This window comes from Octopus bimaculoides, chromosome 14 (assembly GCF_046866305.1).
Source record: "Octopus bimaculoides isolate indiv1 chromosome 14, ASM4686630v1, whole genome shotgun sequence".
Taxonomy (NCBI): Eukaryota; Metazoa; Mollusca; class Cephalopoda; order Octopoda; family Octopodidae; genus Octopus; species Octopus bimaculoides.
The window spans coordinates 60,611,684-60,638,732 of record NC_142941.1 but is presented as its reverse complement, the minus strand read 5'-3'; the positions used below and the strand labels follow the sequence as shown (position 1 = coordinate 60,638,732).

At 34.7% G+C, this 27,049-nt stretch overlaps 1 protein-coding gene across 4 annotated transcripts in view; it reads left to right on the top strand.

Annotated features, from left to right (window-relative positions):
• The first annotated feature begins 348 nt into the window (after nucleotides 1-348).
• LOC106876376 (signal peptide peptidase-like 2A) overlaps nucleotides 349-27,049 on the top strand; it is a 58,832-nt gene continuing 32,131 nt past the window's right edge. For 2 of the 4 annotated variants that reach the window (XM_089363130.1, XM_089363132.1), the window contains exons 1-7: nucleotides 349-898; nucleotides 6,889-7,020; nucleotides 7,888-8,076; nucleotides 11,460-11,546; nucleotides 11,938-12,077; nucleotides 14,312-14,362; nucleotides 18,724-18,905. In XM_089363130.1, coding sequence (XP_089219256.1) covers nucleotides 815-898; nucleotides 6,889-7,020; nucleotides 7,888-8,076; nucleotides 11,460-11,546; nucleotides 11,938-12,077; nucleotides 14,312-14,362; nucleotides 18,724-18,905 — 865 coding nt within the window. In that variant the 5' untranslated portion in view covers nucleotides 349-814. The remainder of the gene's footprint in view (nucleotides 899-6,888; nucleotides 7,021-7,887; nucleotides 8,077-11,459; nucleotides 11,547-11,937; nucleotides 12,078-14,311; nucleotides 14,363-18,723; nucleotides 18,906-27,049) is intronic. The other 2 variants (XM_089363131.1, XM_089363134.1) reach the window with 2 other exon arrangements.

Genomic DNA, 27,049 nt, shown 5'->3' with positions numbered 1-27,049 from the left:
ATTTTCAGTTTACTTTTTGTAAATTGAGCTTTTTTTCTTCATTAAATTATGTCAATTCATATATTAAATCGGAAAATATTACCAAAAATATAAACACAGACACACGTAGAAAATAAATATATAAATATACAGATAACACACACACGGGTTCCTTGAAACCGACTCGAATATAAACGTGATGCAAATATTAAATATAATATGGCACATAATGACCTGGACACACAGACCTAGCCCCCCCCCCCTCATATGTACACACACATACATATACACACCAACACTCGTATACACACTGACCAACAATATACACCAGACTAAAACGTCTACGCGGCATTACAATTATCTCCCCTTACTACACTCTCTTTTACCCATAACCACACATACAATTATAGGTACGTACACACACTGACACTCACGTACACTCACACACATATATATATATATATATAAATATAGACAAACCAGATTAGCCAATATTTTTACTAGAAAATCTCTGCCTTGTCAATTAAGTGTAAATGTGACAACAGTATCTTGACCTTTATCGTCTCCCTGGCAAACATTTTATTTATAATTTAAATTACTATCTATATTGTTATTTTCAAATTTACTTCCGTCCTATTAAGTAATCGAACGTGTGCATTCAGGAAGACGAAGGAGTATACACAAGACAGACATTTACATATATGTAAATTTCGTTGAACGCAAACTCACACATGTATATATAAAAAGCTAGCTATACTATATCTATAGTACGTACATAAGGCTCTCACACGTATAGAAGGGGACATGTGTACATAAGGGCAGAACTTAGCTCGTTATGTTAAACTCTGCATCTTTTCCACAAGTGTCCCCCCACTTGTGCCAAGTGTTTATACTGTTGCTGTGGTCCCTGATCTGCCAGGTTAGTAAATGAAAAAAAAAATAATCACCTTGTCTGGTTCATTTTTCGTTTTATCATTGTGTTACTTATGAACTCGTACACACTACATACTATATATTCATTTACTCACACATACATACATACATACATACATATTATTTTGGTCGGGTCAGTCTCTTGTTGCTCTGGGTTTCGATTGTAGCTAGGTGCACAGGGGCCTTCAGACAAGTTATGCCTTGCCCCTAGACCCTGTGCACTCACTGGCAGACCTCAGAATAATAAGAGACTAACTCGACCAAAATAATATTTATCTCTACTATGGTATTAATACATTTTTTTTCCGACAGTCAACACTAAATGATATTATACATATATAATACAAATAATAAATGAGTATAGGCATATATACGTACATGTATGTACATACCTACATCTACATGTATATATAGATGCATATATATATATATATATAATATAACAATATAGGTCTCTTGACACTCTTAGTCCTGTTCAGTGATGACTGTATTTTTCTTGTATGGTATCACATTGCGCCTACACATACATACATACAGGGTTGTTATGAAATCTGTGCAGTTTTATTCCTTTTGGTTTTATATAAAGTGGGATTATTGTGTAAAATTCATAACTGGAAAAAAGATTATATTTACAAAATTTCCAGCATGTCCGTCGTCTTTATGTCTATTAATTAAGTCTGGCCAAGTGAGCTGTTGTCTTTACGTGTCCCCCAGAAAGTAATGTTTTTACAATTAATTAATTTTAAAAAAAATAAGTGTTCTTTCACCCGCACGATTTTCACTAAGAGAAAAAAAGAAAAAAAAAAAACTCGGATTTTTTGCGTGAAATCCAGTACCCTGACCTAATATGCTACAAACCCCTTATTTTTGTTCGGGAAAAAGTGGGGTGGGAAACCGGACCCCCACCTTATAATTTACCAAAGATTCTATCACATATAGAACTAAAGTTATATAAATTTAGAATTACACTATGATCCTGTATTATGACTGTATGTGTGTGCGCGCACCCATTTTCCTTTTGCCAGCTCGAAGGGTCGGTCATAGGATGGAGTGAATCATAAGCTTCGAATAGAAAAAAAAACAAAAACATGTATCAAGTAATAGAGTTTCTATATTCACACATATTACAGTGTGTGTATATTTATTAATGTTCAGTTATATAAACAATTTTACATTAATCTGATAGGTTATTCTATACTTTAGTAGAATACAAATCTATTCTTGTACAAGAATGTTGTTGACAGTGATTTCGAAGTTCCGGCCAGCTAAGCCATCGTCAGACTATTTCATATATATATATATATATATATATACTGCTTTAGGCAATATGTGTTTTTGTGGGGTCCCGAGCGGGCGGAAGGGCTGCCCCGGGCGGCACACACTCTAGCTAGATAATGATATATATATATATATATATATATATATATACACACACATACATGAACAGCCTATGTACAATGAAACAAGTACGCATATACAAGCATATCTAACCTAATAGTAAACATACTATAGACAAAAAAAAACGCATACATACAGGTTTAGATTGACAACCTGATTACATTGTTACCACGTAGTATGTGTGTGTGTGTGTATATATGTATACATTCACACAGATCAGTTTTAGTTTGACGAATGAATGTATATAAGTAGATGCACTCACGAAGAAATTTGATTCTTTTATATACTATAAATTACCCACTTATATCTAAATTTTACAACTTCCGACTATTGTGACACTTCACTTTCAGTTTTTCTTGTTATTTTTCCAATTTTATTTAATTTTATCTCCTTTTTAAATTTCTTTTTTTCTTGACCAACAAATTTGTAAAAGAAGGGTATGGAATTGTGTGAGTTGAGTGGTGTGATTAGAGAGATTGTGTTGTGGTGACGTTCATGCCTTTCTCAAGGACAACAAACTACGTCGCATAAAGTGACTTTGGGGTTCATAGTTTGTTTAGATTTCGTTAGAGAGAGAGAGAGACTCGGGAATGTGGTACTTCTTTTTTGTTGTGATTGTTGAGGTCCAGATCAACCTTGACCAGTGAAAAAAAACTGTGATTAAAAGTATTCCAGTCGCGATCGTCTCGTCTTTTTCGAGGAATATGTAGGACGTACATTATCTAATGGGCATAATTACACAAGTGTGCCACTTCCTCATCGACTTTGTTTCCTCATAACTTTAATGTAAATTTATATCTTTTAATGAATTTTTTTTTTTCAAATGCCTTTCAAATAGTATAGATCACGATTATCTTGAGATTTATTGTGTGGTGGCCGTGCACGCATACTGATACATATGTAGATAGCTGCGAAATGAAACTTGAAATTTTGAACAAAATTATGCGCGCCCTTCAAATTTTCGATTTTATTTTACATTAAATTCTGGGTGATTTTAATCTACACCACCTGAAAGGTATTTGTAGAAAATTTCATTAAAAAATATCCATTTTCTGGAAGGTGTGAAGAAACGAAGTCCGTGAGGGCACTTGTGTGTAGGTGTGTCACCTAATATTGTTTTTCTTCATTTTAAGTTCTCAACCATTTTTTTTTTTTTTTACCCCTGTACCCCATTGATTCCTATCTTATTAGGATAAACCCTCATAGCCATCGATGTTTAAAAATCCTATTTTTGTTGTTATGAATTGTATAAAAAAATTGGTAAAATATTTTTTGTATTGTGGAAGTATAACTAATTTATCGCATGTAATTTTTAACAACAAAATCCTATATTAGACCCCGAAAGGTCATGTGGACCCCAGTTGAGAACCAGTGTTTTAGATCAGGGGTTTTCAAACTTTTTGACTTGCGGACCCCTTTATATTTCAGGCTTTACCTTATGGACCCCCTTATAAACGCTTATGAAATTTATACATAGATATTTGCTTAAAATAACATATTTTTACATTTATTTATTTAACAGTATTTAACAAAATATGTTTATTGTCAATTAAAAGATTTCGATTAAAAAACGTATATAAAATCAAATTGCCCATAAAAAGTATTTGCTGTCCACGGATCCCCTGTCTTGTCCTTGCGGACCACAGTTTAAAAACCCCTGTTTTAGATAGTATATTTGTGGTTTGGGGTAGAGATTTTCTAGCTAGCTTGTCAACCACTTAATAACTTCCTGGACTCTTTTTGTGGCCACAGAGATAAGCAAGATGGACAGTCTCAAGTGTAACAGATACTGTTTCTCTGCATTCAGTTAGTATTTGCTTTGAGAGGAATAATTATAATTCACGATGACTAGAATTCAGATTTGACTAAAAAAAAAAATTTTGTTCAGTAACAAAAGAAATAACGATCTATAGATTTCATGCAAGTTTCTGGGTTTGTGTTTGTTTGCATAGAAAATGATATAAAGAGAGATTGAAACTAAACAATTTTACTAGTTAGAAATTCTTTGTGTACGTGGTATGTTGTTAATTGTCAAGCTAAACTAGATTAGTATGTAAGTATATGTGTATGTTCGTGTATGTATATACATAATGCAATGCATTCAGTTGTCATGCTAACCTAAATGTGTACGCATATGCGTTTTTCTGTGTATACTTCAAGTTGTTATTATTTTCCACCCTCCTTTCATTTCCCATCGTGTGTGTGCCTGTGTTTGTACCCCCACCATCACTTGACAACTGGTGTTGGTGTGTTTACGTCACCGTAATCTAGCGGTTCAGCAAAAGAGATCAATAGAATAAGTCCTGGCGTCACTTTGTTCGGCTAAAGGCAGTGCTCCAGCATGGCTGCAGTCAAATGACTGAAATAAATAGAAGAATTTATATAAATATATAAGAATCTCAACCCTCAAATATATTTGCAGATACCTTAGTTCTTTCACTAGGATACGTGTACTGGTGTGTGTATGTGTGAGTCACCATCATAATTGTGCAGAAGACACTTGCGCAAGGTACCACAGAGCAGGATTGAACCTGTAGAAAGCATGATTGCAAAAGCAAGCTTCTTAACTACTCAGCCATAAGTGTCAATGTTCATTCAGTTGCCCAAGATTGGAACTGAGAAACTCCAAGAATCGACTCATGCAACCTCAGTGTTGAGCAAATATTATTTCACTCTGTTTAACAATATCAAGTACTTTTTTTTCTTCCTCCCATTTCTTTTCAATTCACACTTGTCATGTTACTCTCTAGTCTTATTAAATGGCAAATCAGCCTCACTTCATTAGTATTACTATCATAGTAAAGTATACACATTACACTCAGTAAATGAATCGGCAAACTAGCAGATGCAACATAAGGTTGATAGGGCCCTATGATCTTATCAAGGACATGACAAGCTCTCGACTGCCTAATGTTGTTTGTGGAGATGACCTCTTTTTTTCATTGGTGATATCTGAATGTATGTGAATATATTCTACACTAACTGGTATAGTCCCCAATATCTGAGACACATTATTTTACTATGTTCTTATGTGTGTGTGACTTGGGTCATCCCATAAATACTGCAGTTGTTTTCAATTGCATCAACTTGCTATAAAAGCATGTTGTAATTTTACCGTGTCCTTATACTTAGTGCAAGTTTTGAAGAGTGCAGTTTGATTTTAAGTTATTTTTTCAAAGCTATAATGGGAGTCACTATGCATATTTAGCATCTTTTGCTTTATGAGTTCAATGCACAGAAAGTGTGAGGAATATTAATGCAGTATATGGGGATAAGACAATAGGCATAAGCCAGTGTCAATGGTAGTTCCAGAAATTTTGAGCCAGAAACTACAGCCTAAAAGACGAACCTCATCCTGGAAGATCTGTAGAGCTCGACGAGGACATCCTGAAAATCCTGGTGGAACAAAATCCTCCTTCATTTTCTACAATGCTCTTCCAAAATTCACTTGTCTGTGACAAAAAAATACTCCTCCAGTACTGTTCTGACTGAATTCGTATTTTTTCTGTCCAAATGATTTTGAAGACTGCGGAATAAATGATAATCATTTGGGGCAATGTCCAGCGAACATAATGTGTGGGGTATCGTTTCCCATTCAAACTGTTCCAGCCTTTGGAATATCACCCTAGGATGATATACCAAAGGCTGGAACATTATGTTCACTGGACATTGCCCCAAATGATTATCATTTATTCCGCAGTCTTCAAAATCATTTGGACAGAAAAAATATGAATTCAGTCAGAACAGTACTGGAGGAGTATTTTTTTGTCACAGACAAGTGAATTTTGGAAGAGCATTGTAGAAAATGGAGAGTATATTTTAGATCAAAAAAAGAATTTTGTTTATCATTTTGAAAAATAAAAGAAGTGTATAAAAAAAACTACATTATTTATGGGATAACCCAATATTTCACATGACTAACTCCCATAATCATTAATATCTGAAATCTATTATGTTGTCATAGGTATTTTTATTGATATCTTTCTTTCCATGTGGCTTACTTCTTTTTATTCAATTTCTAGGTCACATAGTATAGGCTATGTTGAATAGAGTGGGATTGTAAATTTAATGTACAAATCATTTCCTATATATATATATATATATATATATATATACACATACATACACAGGGGTTGGACAAAATAATTGGAACATGTATTAAATTCAATGAATATTTATTTAATATGGAGTTGGTCTTCCTTTGGCTTTCTGAACAGCTTCGATGCATCTAGGAATTGATTGATACAGCTTCCTGACTTCATTGAGAGGAATCTTGATCCATTCTTTTTGAGATAGCCAAACTGACACTGAAGTAAATAATCTAGTCGTGAATATCTCAAACAAACGGGATTAAAACAGGGTCATTGAATTTTTGAATGGTTAGAATATGTTGGTTGAAGGAGGTGGAGGTGATGGTAGGATACAGCAATAAAAATCTAATGAAATATAAGCCTTTTCTTTTTGATTTTGTAATTATCTTTGTTGTTGTCTGTCGTCAAAACATTTCAGGGGTATGATTTCAACTTATAAAAAAAAAAATTTCTTAATAAAGAATATTCTTTTTGTTACATTTTGCAGGCAAATGGCCAGAATTTGGAAGACAGAGCAGTATTGAGTGCATATGGAGAGGAGAACCCATCTGAGAGGGTACATTTCTGTATCCCATACAACCATGAGTTTCATGTGCTACCAGAAAGCCAGTCGGCAGCTGTAAGCTAACACTTTGTATCTTGTTTTGTAGCAGGTGTTCTGGGAAATTTTACCTAGATTTGACATGAAACTGAAATCACCATAACTACCATCACCAACGTCACCCCCAACACCAGCACCACACCCATCACTACCATTATAGCCACACCCATCACTACCATTATAGCCACCACCATCATCATAACTACAATGAATACCAACACCATATTAATAAACTGCAAGGCCCACATAACCACAACTATCATCATAATTACCATCACCACCGCAACCACCACCACCATCATCATCACCACCACCACCATAGCCACTATCACCACCACCACCACCACCATCATCATCGTCATCACCATCCTCAAAGCCTTATTAGCATAAATTAATGACGATGTTGATGTAGTAGTAATTTCCTTAATTGACAAGCTGACATGAATACATAAATTAACTGATTCTGTGTGATTTAAGATGTTCTCTATGTGTCTCTGCTGTTGTCTGATGGGATCTTGACTCACATTAAGTGATCATTGATGAGAATTTTGATAAGCTCAAAACTGTGTAGTCATCATCATTGTTTAACATCCGCTTTCCATGCAGGCATGGGTTGGACAGTTTGACTGAGAACTGGTGAGCTATGAGGCTGCACCAGGCAACAATCTGATTTGGTAAGGTTTCTACAGCTGGATGCCCTTCCTAACACTAACCATTGTGAGAGTATAGTGGGTACTTTTAACATGTCACTGGCACAGGTGCCAGTCAGGCAGCACTGCCATCAGCCATGCTCAAATGGTGCTTTTTACGTGCCACTAAGATCTAAGTCTTTTCCTGTGTACTGTCAATTTTCTCTGAAGAATTTTTGTGTTTATGCCATTTCAGAAGTTCTACCGTCTGGTCGACTTTAGTTCAGCCACCGGGTGCTCCGAAGATGCATACGCTGGTGCCAACCTAAGTCAGACTGTGGTCACAGTGATGCGTGGTGATTGCAGCTTCTCTGTGAAAGCATCTATCGTTGCCAAACTTGGTGCTGTTGCCATTATAAACATTTCACCAAGTAACGAAAGTCTGGTAAGTTCTCAATGTTTTTATATTTCTAATATGTTTCTATCTGTGAACGTTTTATTTTTGCTTCGTTTGTAGTGTGTATGGGTGCAAGAGGAAGGAAGCAAGTACCCAATAGGTAGGCTAGTTGATTAACTAGCCAACAAGTCACCAGTTCAAATCCTGCCCCTGTTACTGTCTTGTATATCATAACTAAGATACTCCAATGTCTCAGTCTACCTAGCTGTAAATAGGTATGACAGAGTAGCCTATGCAATGATACTGTAATGATGGGCAAAGTAGTTCTTTAACTTGCAGTGTTGAGTTCTTTCTTGGATTCAGCCCCACTGATCTCATCTAGGTGTGGCTGTGTGGTAAGAAGTTTGCTTCTCATCCACAATGCTCTGGGTTCGTTCCTACTGTTTGGCACTTTGCGCAAGTGACTTCTGCTGTAGCCCTGGGCTGACCAAAAGTCTTGTGAATGAATTTGGTAGATGGAAACTGAAAGAAGCCCATAATATGCATGTGTGTATGCACTTCCCCACCACTATTTGACAACCAGTGTTGGCTCATTTATATCTCTATGGCTTAGTAATTCAGCAAAAAGATATTAATAGAAGTACTGCTTTGATTTGTTCAACTAAACTCACGATTTGTTCACTCAACTCACTGGAGTATGGCACCAGCATGGTCCCATTCCAATGGCTGAAACAAGCAAATGATAAAAGAACCAGTCACCCATTGATGCATGATTCTTATCACAATTTTGTTAATTTATTTCCTCATGAAAATTCCTGTCAGGTGAGTCTAGCATAGGGGCACAGGAGAAATACTTGACCAGTAAACAAACCCCTTTTCTAGCATAATACCAGAATCTGGGAGGTGACATCCTCTCCACTCAGTTCTAATTGTTGGAAATTATATGTGCTTAATGAAAGCCTCTGTGTGCTCACTGGACCTCCTAGAAATATCAGCCAAATGTTCCCTGAATCACACCCTGGAGTTGGTCTGTTTACGTCCCCGTACCTTAGCAGTTCGGCAACAGAGACCAATAGACTAAGTACTAACCTTAACCCTTTCGTTACTAACCTGGCCGAGTGTACCCATTGTTATTTAAATGTATATTTGAACCCAAATTTCGTTAGTACATTTGTTAAAACACCTGATTTCACTTTGCAAACAGTTGAGTTATTGTCTCAGACATTGTTTGGCATGATATTTGAACTCAGTGAATTTTGGAAGATTTTTTTCCACATTTTTTGCGGGGTTAATTTTTTTCAACTTTGAAGATGGAGAGGAGTTTCATGCTATCATGCAGTGATTCCGAATTTGAAGGTTTTTCAACAGAAGATATGGAGATATCGAAGAAAAGAATGAATGAGCTACGAAAGGGTTAAATAAAAACAAGTTCTGGGGTCAATTCATTCAACTAAAAATTCTTCAAGGCAGTGCCCCAGCATGGCTGCGGTCTAAGTGCCTGAAACAAAAAGTTAAATGACTTATACTATGGACTTCTTTTGGTTTCTGTCTACCAAATCTATTCACAAGACTTTAGTCATCTCAGAGCTATAGTAGAAGACACTTGCCGTTGGTACCATGCAGTGGGCCTGAACCTGAAGCCATGTGGTTGGGAAGCCAATTTCTTAACCACAGTCATGTCTATGCCTAATAATCACAGTGGACAGTCATACTTGGATTTTCATTAATAATTTGTCTCAACATTCACATTACTCTCTGACTTACTTGGACATCCTCTTCTTTTTTCATCATCGACAGAGCCAGTTCATTTGAATTTGTCCTCTAGTTTACATATTGTTTTATCTGCTGGCTGTGCTTTGTTGAATTTCCTCTCAAACTTATTTCTGATTTCATTGTGGTTCTTTCATTGGACTTACCAGATAAGTATTGTCACACATTAGTGCATGGGTTTTCAAACTTTTTGACTTGCGGACCCCTTTATATTTCAGGCTTTACCTTAGGGACCCCCTTATAAATGCTTATGAAATTTATACATAAATATTTGCTTAAAATAACATATATTTTTACATTTATTTATTTAACAGTATTTAACAAATAGGTTTATTGTCAATTAAAAGATTTCGATTAAAAAACATATATAAAATCAAATTACCCATAAAAAGTATTTGCTGTCCACGGACCACAGTTTGGAAACCCCTGCATTAGTGTATTCACTTGAAGGGTCTGGAAAAAAAAAAAATTTTAATTGAGCCATTTGTATTAAAATAGTACTTGACTTTGTCCAGCAGGTATTTTACAAATAATGAATTGGCAAGGCGATATGATAAATAAAATCAATACAGCTAATGGAGTAATGATTCAAATGAGAAAAAAATCAGATGAAGTTGTGTGTACTCCAGCTGTTTATCTATAAAATGGAAAAGGAAACTAGATGGTTCATAAGTGTTAGCTGACAGCTTATATGATAATGAGTTGGTAGATAAGAATGTTTTTGATATAAATATTTTGTCAATGACAAATAGGAGTTGTGAACTAGCAAGAAGAGTAACATACATTGAACTAACTATATTATTTACATTTGATGGATATTTGTCCTCATCTTGTTTGTTGTTAATATATTTCAGATGATATACCCTCCAGCCTTCACCAGGTGTCTTGGAGAAATTTCAGACCTGGGTTCTCATTCCTAAGGTATTTTTCAATGTTGTTATTATTATTATCATTGCCTGGAATCGAACTCGGAATCTTGGGGCTAGTAGCCTGCACTCTTAACCACTTCGCCATATGCCTGTGGGCGTAGTGATTAAGAGCGTGGGCTACTAACCCCAAGATTCCGAGTTCGATTCCAGGCAGTGACCTGAATAATAATAATAATAATATCAAAACATACCTTAGGAATGAGAACCCAGGTTCAAAATTTCCCCAAGACACCTGATAAAGGCTGGAGGGTATATCAGCCGAAACGTGTTAACAACAAACAAGATGAGGACAAATATCCGTCAAATGTAAATAATGTACATAATTCCTCATCTCTTAAATATAGAACTGTATTGAACTAACTAGTTTCTATGTGAGTATTTAGTGAAAGGTAATACTTGTTTAGTCACATTGTTTTGAATTAATCCTGTAATATCTCGTAGCTTTGAGAATTTGATGGTGTGATTGTTTACTTTTAGAACAGTGTTGCAGGGTAGGCATGAGAGGCTGGATATGGCCTGTTTGAACCTAAAACAAGTAGAATATTTGGGCCAGATATGGCAGGTTTAAATGCAAAGAGGTGAAATGCAGAAATATATTATAGGGGTTAATTCAGAGCATTTTAGAGAAACCTGAAAGGAAAGATAACATTTTTATTATGATGTAATATTATACATGTAAAATGTTTTTTCTGACTTGTATGTAATCTTGGTTTTTGTGTCCTGATTTCACAGATTATCCCTGGGGGTAATAAAACTGACTACATGAACATCAACATCACTGTGGCTCTAATGAGAGATATTGAATTTGCCACTATTAAAGTAAGTGCAAGTTTCCTTTTTTTTTTTTTCACCTCTAAGACCTGAGGTGCTTATCCAGTTATTTTCTTATTTAACACTAGCCTTATCACCGTTGCTAGTAATCATTTCATTGCAAAGAGTTAAAACCATCTACCACACAAGCCAAATGAGAGAACTTGTTTATATGTGGTTATCTCACTCTGCTAGAAGTAGCAGCCAGCCAGTCAAAGGAGAGCATCACCAGAATTATCATTTAGTACCAGTAAAACACTGGGGTTCAGTGTAATCGACTATCCCCCTCCCCCAAAATATCAGGCCTTGTGATTATAGTAGAAAGGATTATTATTATTATTATTATTATAAAGGCAATTATTGATCTAATAAGTAACTTATTTTTGTTGTTGTCTTTCAGTATCTTGGTGACGATATTAAATGCCAGCTGTATTCTCCGCAACCAACACTGTTTGGACTCACGGAAGCTGTCATCTTTCTTCTGGCTCTCATCAGCATTGTCATTGGAAGTTACTGGTCTGGTGTCCTCTTCTACGAAGAGTTAGTCTCAAAATTTTTCTATTATCTTGGAGACATTTTTTTTTTTTTTTTTTTTTTGTGTCTTTTGGTGTTTTTACTCCATTCTGTGTGCATATGTTTGTGTTGTTGTTTAGACCCAAGCTAACTCTGATTGAGCTGACAAAATCCAAGGCATTCTTGCCATGACCATTTCATCTTTGCTTTTTTTTTAAATTTTAGTACTCCTAAAACTAGATTATGCAATGTGTCCTTCTACTTTTTAAAAATAGTATGGTGTAATTTCAAAGGAATTTGGCTGCCATTTTTAGCAGGTTGAGCGACCATGTGGAAGCTCCCTCATCATTTGTGTCTGTGTGTGTATTTGCACATTGTCGAATGGCTGAATGGTCAAGAAGTCCCCCTTTGCAATCCTTTAATTCTTGGTTCAAGACTGCTGCTGCCACTACACGTACATATTCTAGGTCACTCCAAGTCACTCCTCATACATCTAGGACCGAACTATTATTACATAATTAACATTTTATGCTTGACTATTATAACTGCTAAATAGTCAAGCATAACAGGACATGTTACTCTAATCCAACATGTCTAAAACAAATAATGAAGAATTAATCCTTAGATAAGACTTGTTACTGTACTCTATATGAATACATCAACATATCTAACACTATTAATACTATGATTACTAAAATGTTAAACCTTATACAAGACACACCACTCTTATTTTTATGAATATAGTAACCTATCTAACATCATATATTAAAGGGGTTAAACATTAAACAAGATACACCACTCCACTATATAATGCTAAAGTATTTAACTTTACACAAAACCCACTCCTCTACTTTATATGAATTATTAAATGCCTGATGTGCTTCATGGCATACATATGTGAATACATACATCCTTCCTTTCTTCAGTCTACTGCTAGGTGAAGGCTACAGCATGTTCTCTCCACCAACCACAATCTGATGTTTTCCTCTTCCATGCTTGGGTGCCAAAGAATTTAACAAAGTCTTCATTCTAACTTCTGCATGGTCTTTCCTTCCTTTTTTTCTGGAGGTGGTGTCCACTCTGTCAATTTGCTATTCCGTCTATTGTCCTTTCCTCTAAACACATGTCCCACAAAAGACCATTTCAAGATTTTTGTTTCCCAGACAATATCCATTAAACCTCAATATCAACATATCTAATGCTTTTTTCTATTGTGAAGTTTAGACAAAATAATATTCTACTTTATATAAATACATTAATATATCTAACAATTTTTCTATTAATATTGAACAGTTCAATGCTTAGACAAGAATTACCTCTCTACTTTGTATAAATAAGAAATCTAACACCACACATAAGTTCCACAATGTGAACTGAGCCTACAACCCCAAGTTTGCTTATCTCTATTTTACTAACACTCTTTGGAAAGGCATGAACACCATTGCTCCAGTTCCCTGGAGTCAATAAAGCTGACCATTCAGTAGTTGTCTCAGGTCAACCAAAGCCACATGAGTAAAATATGGTAGGCAGAAACAGTAATGGAGACCTATCAGAGGGCCTGTTACTGTCCTTGGATCAAAGACTTAATCATTTGATTTAATCCCTTTATCTGGTCCTTGGGTGCCACAAAGCAGAGTCCACTTTATTGCAAATATTTGAACCAGGTCTCCAGTCTAAAGATAACTTTCTCCATTCCTCCCACCAATCTCCATGGCTCTGAAAAAAGTTATGCACATTGCTATCCCTTTACTGCTTTAAGCCATTAAAAAATATTAAAAAAAAATCATGAATGGTCAGTCATTAAATTCATCTTATTTATCCTACTGGTGCATGGCATCTATAAGTATTTGTCTATCTTTCATCATTAACCCTTTAGCATTTAAACCGGTCATATCTGGCTCATATAGTCTACCAGTTTTATATTGAAACTAGCCAGATTCAGCCTCTCACACCTATCCTACAATGATATTCTCAAAATAAACAATCACATCATCAAAATCTCAAGACTATGAGATAATACATGATTATTTTTTTTAAAAATGTGGATACATAAGTATTACATTTGATAAATTAAATCTGAATGCTAAAGGGTTAATATAATGAATACTAAACCTTCTAGAACCTTCTGTATAGTTATCCCCCCACCTCTTTTCCTCAAAGCTCTAATCAAATTAAACGTCTGTATTTTCTGTTGTGTCTTCAGTTAAAGACCTGCTTACTCTGTGGAGTACTAACAACTTCCTGCTCTTCTTTATTTTCAGAACCAATTTGAAAAAAATTAATGAAGATGTTTCTGAATCGCCTCCCACACGGTACGATTCCCTTAACAACAGCAAAAAAAAAAAAATCAAAATCAAAAAAAGGGCTACTAAATTTTTATAGCATTTTTATCTTCTAGAAATATTTAGAACCCCTCAACTTTCACTCACTCACAACCTATTTTTCCTTTGTTTTTGCTTTTCTTAAGTGTTTTTTTAAGTTGCAGATTTTTAGTTATTTATTTATTGATTTTTTTTTTTTCAGTTGCAGTCTTTATTCTTTGTTTCATGATTTAATATGCTGCATTGTCATGCTGTGATTGCACAGTTTCATTAAATACGCATGCTTTTTTCCTCCTCACTCACCCACCATTCTTATGCTAACAGTTAAATGTTGACACTGACATTTTCTGTTTTATTTCGTAGCAGCTGTTTTGGCACTGATAGTAGAATGCTTAGCGTATTCCTTCTCTTATCCACCTGTTCTCACTTCAAATATCACTGGTATAAGTAATATAAATACCAGTAATATTCTATTACAACTCTTCTACCTAAAGAGAGAAATCCAGCCAGCACAGCAGCACGACATATCTTGCAATATTAAGTCCTGTTCCTAAGGCGGTGAGCTGGCAGAAACGTTAGCATGCCGGGTGAAATGCTTAGTGGTATTTCATCTGCCGTTACGTTCTGAGTTCAAATTCTGCTGAGGTCGACTTTGCCTTTCATCCTTTCGAGGTCAATAAATTAAGTACCAGTCACGCACTGGGGTCGATCTAATCGACTTAATCACTTTTTCTGTCCTTGTTTGTCCCCTCTATGTTTAGCCCCTTGTGAGCAATAAAGAAATAAGAAACGTTAGCATGCCAGGCGAAATGCTTAGCAGTGTTTCGTCTATCTTTACGTTCTGAGTTCAAATTCCACTGAGGTCAATTTTTGCCTTTCATTCTTTTAGGGTTGATAAATTATGTACTAGTTGCATACTGGGGTTGATCTAATTGACTGCCCCCCCCCCCCCAAAAAAAAATTTCAGGCCTTGTGCCTAGAGTAGAAAAGAATATTAAGTCCTGTTCTTTTAATTTCTGTGTTAAAACCTTGCCTGCTTTGCATGTTATCTCTCTTACAGTTGGTAAAATAAATATGTACCAATCAAATACTGGATCAATTATGTCTTTTGATGCCAAGCCACCCATAGTTCTGATACAAACCTCTGGTTTTAAAGTAATCTAATTTAAAATCTTCCGCCAAAATTTCCGGTTAATTTATGTTCCAAGCACAGACAGTTTAATGATGACAGTTATTTGAGTAAATTTTTCATTACTTTTAAAAATCAATTGAAACAAAGTTGGTATATCCCAATAGAAATATGGTAACGAAAGGGTTAAATTCACATAGCTTTGTTCCAAGACTATATTGAGCAGCCCTCTTGGAATGGGGAAATACATATTCCAACCACAGCAAATTTTTAACTCAGGATTTATAGGAATAAGTTAAGGCCAAATAAATAGTGGGATATGGAATCTAGTATTCTACTATTTTTGCCATCTTACTACCCTAACAGCAACACAGGGCCACCAATATTTGGTGGATAGATGATTGAACCAACTCTAGTGCAAGACTGGTGGTTTGTTGATTCCAGCAGCATTTGAACCTAAAGGGATGTGGCTAAGATATCCTGATATTTTGCCCAGTACTTTACCAATTTTGCTAATCGCCACTCTTCTTCAATAATAACCATGATGAAGAGGAGGAATTTCACTGGCACAAAGTTAAGGATAGTCAGGTGAATTGTCCCCTACTATATAGCTGGTATGGATTTTAATTGACCTCAGAGGGATGAAAATGAATTAAACTGACCCAACTTGAATTTTAGTTTAGAATGTAGAAAGAACATACAAAAATGAACCAAGAGGCTTTTGTCACCTGTACCATTTCTGCCTGCTCACCATCTTAATAATAATGGTTTCAAATTTTGTCACAAGGCAGTAATTTTTTTTTGGGGGGGGTGAGTCAATTACATCTCTCCCAGTGTTTGACTGGTACTTATTTTATTGGCCTCAAAAGGATGAAAAGTAGAGTCAACCTTGGTCAACCTTGGTGGAATTTGAACTCAGTATGTAGCAACAGGCAAAATACAGCTAAGCATTTCATCCGGTGCACTAACAATTCTGCCAGCTTGCTGCTTTAATAATATTGATAATAATAATAATAATAAGGGACCTTTTGAGTGGGATGGGCTACTCGACCTGAAGAAAATTCTAACTGGGCCCCACCTGAGATCAGCATGTCACGCACATATGATTGTGATGCATGTGCCTGGTGTACCCTTATCATACAGGTAGTCATGATGGGTATATTGGGCTTCGTATATTTTACCCCAGTATCACTTTGATGGCATGCACTGCTCTCTCACTCAATAATAATACAGTAATTATTACTTAAACTGGCAAATTTTACAAAGAGTTTAAAAATCTTTGAAGCTAGGGTCACAATCAACTGACTTTGATTATGCATTTGACTGGTACTTATGTTATCAACCTCTTCTCTAAAAATCAGTAACAATAATAATTTTTACCATTGACAATTCTTTTGTTTTGCTTTGTTTTGTTTCTCTATTATCAAATTTCTTACTGAGTTGTTTTTTTTAAAAAAAACAAAAACGTGTTCTCTTTTTCTTTCCCTCCAGTAGCGTCTTCAGGTGCCGCAGTACATTTCTTTCTTTTCCTTTTAACTCTTTAACTGCATAATTAAATTTCATGGTCATTTCAGTAATGATGTTAAATATCTACTAAAAAAAAAAAAAAAAGTACAATTGGTATTTTCTGCAATTCCCATTTCCTCAGTAAACTTGGTATAAACTCAACAGAAAAATAATAATTTCAAGCAAGACATTCCTCAACAAAAGATAGATTGGTAAATAAAGCTGCTTTCCACAGTTAAGGGTAATGAAATTCTGATTAGAAGGGTTAATCCCCAAAAGCGCAGCACTACAAATGTTTTAAACCTAAAATCAAGTACATCATCCTTACGAGTTTGAATGCTTTAGGTTTATTAGTTTTCTTGGATAATTTAATTCACATCTAGAATGTATCATGATAGGACTGTAAATCAACCTCCTGTTTTTAACTGGTACTTTAACTTTATGATATACAAGCAAGTGGATCACAAAGTTGACCTCAACAGGTTTTGAACTCAGAATGTAGATAAAAAAAAATTTTTTTAACCACATGACTGTCAGTATTTGGTTACCTCCCTTTATGTTCTAGTCTTCCAAGTTTAAAAAGATGACATATAACTGTCAACTGCTAGAGTTGGTTTAATCGGTTTTGCTCTCACTGCAAAATTTCTGGTCTTGTGCCTGCCTATGTAAAAATTTGGCAGAATCGTTACCATGCCAGGTAAAATGCTTAGCAGCATTTCGTCTGTCTTTACGTTCTGAGTTTAAATTCAATGAAATTGAGTTACCGTAACTTAGTTGTTCGGTAAAAGAGACCGATAGAATAAGTACTAGGCTTACAAAGAATAAGCTCTGGGGTCGATTTGTTCGACTATAAAGGCGGTGCTCCAGCATGGCTGCAGTCAAATGACTGAAACAAGTAAAAGAGAGTACCCCACCCCCTGAACTTGCTGGCCTTGTCCCAAAATTTGAAATCATCATTAAAAGGCAGCGAGCTGGCAGAATCATTACCACTAAGCATTCCATCCAGTGTGCTATTTCACCTGTCGCTATGTTCTGAGTTCAAATTTCGCCAAGATCAGCTTTGCCTTTCATCCTTTCAGGGTCGATAAATTAAGTACCAGTGAAACACCGGGGTTGATATAATCAACTAGTCCCCTGCCCAGAATTTTCAGACCATGTGCCTTTAGTAGAAAGAATTATTGTTATTATTTATGAACCAACTTGAAGCAGTAGGTTGGCAGAACCATTAAATTATTGGACAAAATGCCGTTAGGTATTCTTTTGGCTCTTTACATTCTGAGTTCAAATTCTGCTAAGGTCAACTTTACCTGTCATCCTTTTGGGATTGATAAAATAAAATACCAATTAAATCCCTCCCCACATATTGCTAACCTTGTGCCAAAATTAGAAACAATTATTTTTAAACACACCGAATAACAATTCTTGACTGACACTGAATTTACCTTTTAACTTAGTGGCATTTTTACCATCTGTTTATCCATTGCTGGTATGTGTTGCACAAGTCTACTGGCCCGTGCCTACCTTTCTTTTTATTTTATGCATCTTGGGCTTACTACTTCACATCATCCACATAAAACAACAATACTCACAGTTTCACATTCACCACATTATCTTATATATAAGATATTCTTTAACTTGTGTAGTAAAAATATGCTCTGTACTCCTAGTTTCTCTCTCTCCCTCATTTTTTCCTCACCTTGCTTCTGCTTTGTTGTAGGAATGAAGTCACTGCTGAAGGGCACAAACCTTTGGAGTCAGAAAATTCCGATGATGCTGATAAAGAAAGGAAAATGAAGGCTTCCCAAAAACTACTTTCCATCTCTGTACCAGTCGTTATATTTCTCATTATCGTCATGAGTACCTTTCTGCTTGGCCTCTACTTCTTCTACAACTACCTAGGTAAGTATTTTCAGCAGAACACCAGAATACTCAGCTCTCTCTTTCTCTCTCTCTTCTGACATCTCTCTCTCTCTGTCACCCACTCTTCTTTCTCTCACAAGATCTCAGTCCATCCCACAGGACATTCTATTATTATCCAGTGGTTTAAGGCAACAAGCTGGCAAAATCATTAGCTTGCTGGGAAAAATGCTTTGCAGCATTTCGTTTGTCCCCATGTTCTGAGTTCAAATTTCTGCTGAAATTGACTTTGCCTTTCATCCTTCCAGTGTCGATAAAATAAGTACCAGTTAAACACTGGGGTCGAAATTGCTGGCCTTGTACCAAAATTTGAAATCCTTATTATCCAGTGGTCAATCTACTTGACCAATAAAGACTTACTACTTCCTTGGTAGTAACAAATGAAAGCTCAGTAGTAGCAGTTTAGCTTGTACTTTTCAATATCTGCATCACCTCACTTGTCCCTTTGTTGAGCAATTTCATCTAATTCTGTAACCCTGGTGGTAGTGCTGCTGCTGGGGCTTTCATATTGGCACTTCTCTGCAACAGATGCGAGACAAATTACTCCTGGATAGGATGTCATCTTTTGGGGATGAGCTATCAAGGGAACGTCTGTGTTGTTACTCAACCCTACTACAGGTACATCCAGATCTTCCTTAAATCACATTTTACTGTCTTTAGAAAAAGAAGAACCTGTTTTTATCACATAATCTTCAAATACTGAAATAAGGACAAGGCTCGTCATGGCAGAAACCTCTTGAATCAAAGACTTTCATGATCAGGGCTAACCTCAGGCTAAATGATACAGAAAGACAGTCTGCTAGAAACAGCAATCAAATCTCATCTTATAGTCTTAAAAATGGAAGGACTCGTTAGATAATGGCATGGTGCCCTTCCTAACACCAATTACTCCAAGAGTGTAGTGGGTGCTTTTTACATGCCACCAGCACGGGTTCCAGTTACAAGACATCTCACTTGGCTTGACGAGTGACCTCTAATATTTAGGACATAATTATATGTGGGACTGAATTTTTCAATGTATTGTTCCTCTTTTTTTTATCTTAAGATATAGAATATCATTTTAAAAAGATTTGTCTGTTATTTTTAGCAGGCTAAGTGACTCTGAAAAGGGCTCACCACCAGCACAAGTGAGGTTGCCAAGTAACATGCAAGATAGAAAAGGAATGGAGGAAAAATATAAAGCCCCTACTATTAAGTGGTGGGGAATATTTGAAAGTGGCTTTATTCAGGTGTTGATTGGTTAAAGTATGATACAAAGACAAGAACAGGTCTTTTGCCATGGAGGAGACACACAGCTACCCCACAGTATATAAGTGGGTTTAGAGTTAGCTGCTATCTTTCTCTGTAGGTCTGTGTGTATGTGCACTTCAAAGACAAACTAAAAGACAATCTGAAGTGAGGCAACATTCCTTTTTCTTCCTGGAAAAACAAAGCATCAGAACACAGGTCCAGGTTCAAGAATACAAAAAAAAAAAAAATTCCAACAAGAATCAAATAATAGCAGAAACAGAAAAACACATACATAGACAGTCAACAACACACACTCACATTACTATTACTGCAATTCACCAATATTTATAATTCAGTCAATTCACCTGGTTACTCCTCATGTGAATCTTCAGGCCACCAAAAGCAATATGGATGTGAGCATGACTCATTAAACCAGCATATCTCTCTTTCTCTTTCCGCTTGTTCTTTCTCAAAGTATAAACAGCTAACAAGTAGAGAGATAGAGATTTGGAATATGTCACTGTCATTGTGATGGGAAGGAAGAACTGTCTGTAATTGTATAAATGATAATTCATTGTGATATCATAAAGATAATTATTTCCAATAATTCTTCATTATCCTTATTGTTATTGACAAACATTTACTGATTTTTCATCTCTCCATATGTTCATTCCATTTTGAATCTGACTCAGTTTGGCTCCCAAATATATTTGTTCAATTTCTTTCTCTCCTCTTCTTAACCACAATTCCATTCTCCAAACAAATTTTAACCTAAAATTTTTTTTGTGCCTGTTTTTTTTATTTATTTATTCATTTAATTATTATTTTCATCTTAAATTCATTATGGGTGCAACAATTAATATATAGAATTTGGTGTTTGAAAAAAATGTATTAAACATGTTTGACTGTTTGATTCAGAAGAGAAAATTTTCTATTTTCAAATTATTATTTTTTTCCTTTTAATCTTACAAATTCTAAAACAGTTTTCTAAAATGACTAATTTGTTGTGTTTTTAAAAATTTATTTATCGATTTATTATATTTTTTGACTTAATCGCAATTGTTCAAATAATTTTTGGTACTTCAAATTCTTGTTTAACATTTTAGTCTTCTACTGACAGTTGTGATACCTGTATTTTGTCTTGTCATTATATATTAGAGTATTAGGTTGCAGACAAAACTACTGGCTTCAGTTTGTACAGCCAGATGTCAATGCAATGGCATTAATTCTTAACCCTTTAACATTCAAAGTTGGTGTCAGTTCAGCAGCAATAGAAACAATGTTTGTTGTTTAAACTGGTCATAAACAACCACATTGACACACAACCTTTTCTAATAGTTAACTCTACTATAACTAGATTGCACCAGCATTAATACTTTAGCCTTATCATCTCAACATTTTTATGAATACATCAAAATATCTAATAACCATGATCTTTATGAAATACGTGTTATACTTTAGATAAGACGTACTATTCTTGAGTGTATGAATACATCATGTACATCTAATGCCAAAGGTATTATGAATATTTATATTTATATACCTTAAATATATATGAATACATTATATACATCTAATGTCTATAGTATTATAAATACTATAAAGTTAAACCTTATACTTTTATGTTATATAACTACATAAATATACAGATCAACTGCCATTAATATTGTGAATGCTAAAGGGTTGAACCTTAGACGAGACACATTTTTCTGAATGAATTTATTCAGTTTCACAATCATTAATAATATTAACCACTGCTAATACTGTAAATTTGAAAACAATATGACAGTTGTGGTGTATGTATTACTATACAATAAGACAGCATGCAAAAAATGAATACGATTTGAATTTTGACAGTTATTTCTTTTTGTTTAATATGATTATGTATTTTGGAATAAGATTGGCAGCCTTATAAAAATAGTCATTATAGATTTTCTCTTGGCAAGTGTGGAATTGAAGATATAATAATATCATTCCAATTCTAGAATGTTCTTGATTATTCTATGGTATTATGTAATGAACAATGGTCAAGAAGTTTATATATATTTTGGGTCATCCCATAAATAATGCAGTTTTCTTTTACTTATTTTTCAAAATTAAGATAAAGTTCTTTTTTAATCTAAAATATTCTCTCCCTCATTTTCTACAATGCTCTTCCATCTATCTGGTAGACTTGCAAGGCCCCTCTTCCAAAATACACTTGTCTGTGGCAAATAATACTCCTCCAATGCTGTTCTGACCTGGTCTGCAAAATTCATATTTTTTCTGTCCAAATGATTTTGAAGACTGCAGAATAAATGATAATCAGATGGGGCAATGTCCAGCGAATATGGTGGGTGGGGCATCATTTCCTACTCAAACTGCTCCAGCCTTTGGAATGTCATCCTCGCTTTATGTGGCCGAGTATTATCCTGATGGAAGAAGACCTTTTGTCTTGAAACTAAAGATGGTCGTTTTCCTTCCTAGTTCTTCAACAGTTACAATGGGATTTTGTTCCACCAGGCTTTGCAGGTCATCCTTGTTGAGCTCTACAGATCTTCCAGGATGAGGCTTGTCTTCTAGGCTGTAGTTTCTGGTTCTGAATTTCTGGAACCACCATTGACACTAGCTTACGCTTATTGTCCAATCCCCATATACTGCATTGATATTCCTCGCACTTTCTGTTGAATTTATTGAACTCATAAAGTAAAATATGCTGAATATGCTCCTTTGTCACTTCCATTATAGCTTTGAAAAAATAATTGTTAAAATCGAAAAACTCCTCAAAAATTGCACTAAGAATAAGGACATGGTAAAATTACTACCTGCTTTTATAGCAAGTTGGTGCGCCTAGTTTATCCCATTCCCCTCCAACTGTTAGTTCATGCAACTGAAAAACCGCATTATTTATAGGATGACCCAATATAATGTTTATATATAAAACAGCCTAGTCTTGTTGCAAGGATTTAAAAAAAAAATAATTGCCTGTGTAATGAGAGAGCAATAGATTGTGACTTCAAATCTAATTTGGATCCTTGTCAATTCCAATGTAGTCAAATCCCCAAATTACCTAAGCAACATGAAATTAAACATGCTTTCATAAACAGAATTAGTTAACTCATTTGCTGCATGAAAAGTTGCATAATTATTGTCACTTAGTTATTGTTGAGCTTAACTCTACCAACTGAGAAATGAGTCTTATGAATTCTTTGAAGTCTTCACAAAAAATGCATTTCTCTTCAGTCGGATCAGATTTTAGTTAGAACCAGAAACCTTTCCCCCAATTTCTAATCATTCAACATGTTGTGAGGTACTCTAACCCTTTAGCATTAGCTCTGACAAATGTAATGTATATTTATTCACATTGTTTTGAATTAATCATGCATTTTCTCATAGCTTCAAGGTTTCAGTGATGTGATTGTTTATTTGTTTTAGAATGACATTGTCGGGTAGGTGTCAAAGGCCAGATCTGGCCAGTCTACATATAAAATAAGTATAGAATATTTGGGCCGGACATGGCTGGTATAAATGCTAAAGGGTTATAATACAACTGAACATAATTCCATGTATAAAACTTATTCTTTTTCTGTATGACACAATATATAGTTACTATTAATTGTTTGTTTCACATGGACTATTTCAGAAATTGTGTGATCCTCTGGGTTGTTTGTGTCATACCAGCAGAGCATCCCCATCCAAAATAGATTTGATATTATAATCTTTTGATTACAATATATATATATCTGTATATATATGTATATATGCTCTCTGTCTGTTTCACTATCTATTTTAAGAGCTTTATCAACATTACTTTTTACATGGAGACTAAATATATGTACAGCTGTTTGTGTTTGCTACAGATTACAGATGTTCTCCACAGAAGTCTGTACTCTGCACTGTTTTATTTTGTTTTTAGCAAGCTAACCACTTAAAAAATTGTAAAGTTTGATATTTCAATGTCTAAATATCTGAGCAGGGTCACTTGGAATAATAATAATTACCTCATTTATTTAATTTTTCCTATTTTTGTATTCTACATTGATTTGATTGACTCAAACTCCAATAATCTTCAGGCATTTTACTGTTAAATATATATATATTCTTTTCTAGGCTGGGTTTAAACTCAGAAACACGTTCTCTCTCTCTCTTTGTTTTGTTTTGGTTTTTTTACCGTTTACATATTTTCTGTACTTACCCTTCTGTAATGTTTACTCAAAATTTCTAAATTCTCTCTACTGAACATCTCACTAAGCTATATTGTGCTGTGTGTGTGTGTGTGTAATTCTGCATTTGGTACTGAACCAGTGCATGTATTTTTTTTTTATTGGCATATTGACCCACCCTAAACACTAGATATACATATATGTTTATATATATATATATATATATATATATATATATATATATAATGTTAATGTGATGTCAGTTGAGCTATGTTATGCTGTAAGGCTTCAGTTTTTGTTACCTTTTACAACTTTACATGTCTTGCAGCTGTTACATCATACATGATGCTGCTTTTACTTTCGCTATCAATGCTCTGTTGGTCAACACCGCCCTCTGAGGAATGTTATTGATCCACTATAGATAGCACCAAGTTAAGATACCAAATAACTAGCCTTGATATCAGCAGTTTGCTTCCATTAATGTCCCCACAGACTAATTCACTTTCTGTAAACAGTCTCAATACTGAGTTCATTTCCTTCTGTGTGCATGAGCTATATTAGAAGCATTAATAATAGATCTTTACTTGAGCCAGCACTGGAGTCTATATGCAGTCACTTGACTCGCTAGAAATAACAGCTAAATTTCTAAATAAAGGAAAAAAAACTACATTACTTTGGGTAATGTAGTTTCAAATCTGAGAGAAAAAGATCGTGATATTAACTGCTAAAATTTATTTAATCATAGATCTGCTTGATGAAGGCTGACCTGGGACTTATCTATAAAAACATGGTCTTTTTATTGCTCATGCAGCCAAATAAAGAGTCTTGTTGACTCAAGCAACTCCTTGGCCTTTTCTCATAAAATATTTTAATAAGTACAGTGTTTACACAGCCATGACAATATGTAGTCTTAAAAAGAAACATACAAGAATCTATCTAATGTTTTTGGTCCAATATATATAGCTTGTAGTAATTCTAAAAATCAAGGTGTCTTGGTTGTGTGATAGCTTAAACTCTGATCTATTTAACACTTTAACCTCCATTGTGAATATTTAATGAGAGTGCCCCTATTTGGTCACTTGGCCTTCCAGAAATAAGTTAAATCTCCCTCAAATCACCCCTCACTGTCTTATAAAAAGATAAAGGCATGTGAGATAATGTTGCCCTAGATACCTCTGAAAAGATGGGATGGTCAAGATTGGAATGCTTTTGATCACTTGATTAATTCGTTAACTCATCTGCTCTAGGGAAAGTTACATAATTATTGTCATTTATTTATTGTCGAATTTATCACCAACTGATAAACAGATTCTTAACACAAAAAAGTCCCTTTTCTTCAGTTTCAATTTGAACAAAAATCCTTAAACTCTAATAATTTCACATTTGGCCTTGAGCTAATTTGATACTTTAACCCAAATATTCTATTTGCTTTATGTTTAAACTGGCCAGTTCAGACTCTCACACCTACCCTACAATGTCATTCTAAAAATAAAACAATTACACCATCAAATTCACAAAGCTACAAGATAATGTGTAATTAATTCAAAACAATTGTAGATAAACATTACATTTAACAAAGTAATCATAAATGCCAAAGGGATTAAACTCTGCAGCAGCAAAATGCTCCTTGGGAAAGATAGCAAAAGTGTTTTAATTCAAATCTAAACGGGATCAAATTTCCTCACCCTACCCCTCTTTATACACCATAGCCTGTTGAGCATAAAATAAGAGCAGTAATATGTATGGTGGAACTATGTCAGTGTTCCCTCCTGCAGGCTTGCATTGAACACTTAGACATTGTTTAGTCTTCTTATCTTACCAATGTTTGTTCTTTTGTCAATTATATATAATAGCATATATACATATATAGTATGCATGCATATGCATTTGGTTATTTAAATATATTTTGTGTTTATATACAGTTCATACCTAATACTTTTTCAGTATGCTAACCCCCCCCCCCATATATATATATATATATATGCATGCATGTGTGTGTCTGTCATATATATATATATATATATATAAAGGTAAAAAATTAAGGAGTGTGTGTGATACATAAATATTTTCAAGATTAAATAAAAAGACAACAAACGGAAAATATGACCTACCAATATATATATAATTAAAAACGCCTGTAGTAAATAAACAAACGAACATATACTAAATACAGAGATGCACAGAAAGTCACCAATTCTTCATCAGTTATTGGCCAGAGGATCAAATGCAGCTTCGGCCATTATTGATAATATTGCTTCCATTTGTTGTCTTTTTATATACACATACACACACACACATACACACACACACACACACACACACACACACTTTATGTGTATGAAATGTATGTGTGTATTTACTTACTCAATTATGTAATTTTAGTATTAATTCTAATGTTTATTTTGATTGTCAATTTAATATGTAATTACTGCCTCTTTATATCCTCATTATTAACAGCCACAGCAACAGTTTCATCATCATCATTGCCGCAATTACTTAGCCCCACCTACTTCATATCATTTAAAGTATTTCATTTTTCATTACTGTCATTGTCACATTCCTCATCACCTAATCATCAATATTATCATTTGGTCAGAGGTATTAGAATGGCAGATTGTATGAAGGGCTGGCTGTTATTATTGTAATTTAACTCTGGTTCTACTCTGGTCAAGTAAACTTATGATCAAAGTTGCTCTAGCCTTCATTATCCTGTCTTTCCTCAGCCTGTCTAGGACAACACTAGGCTATGTGTCC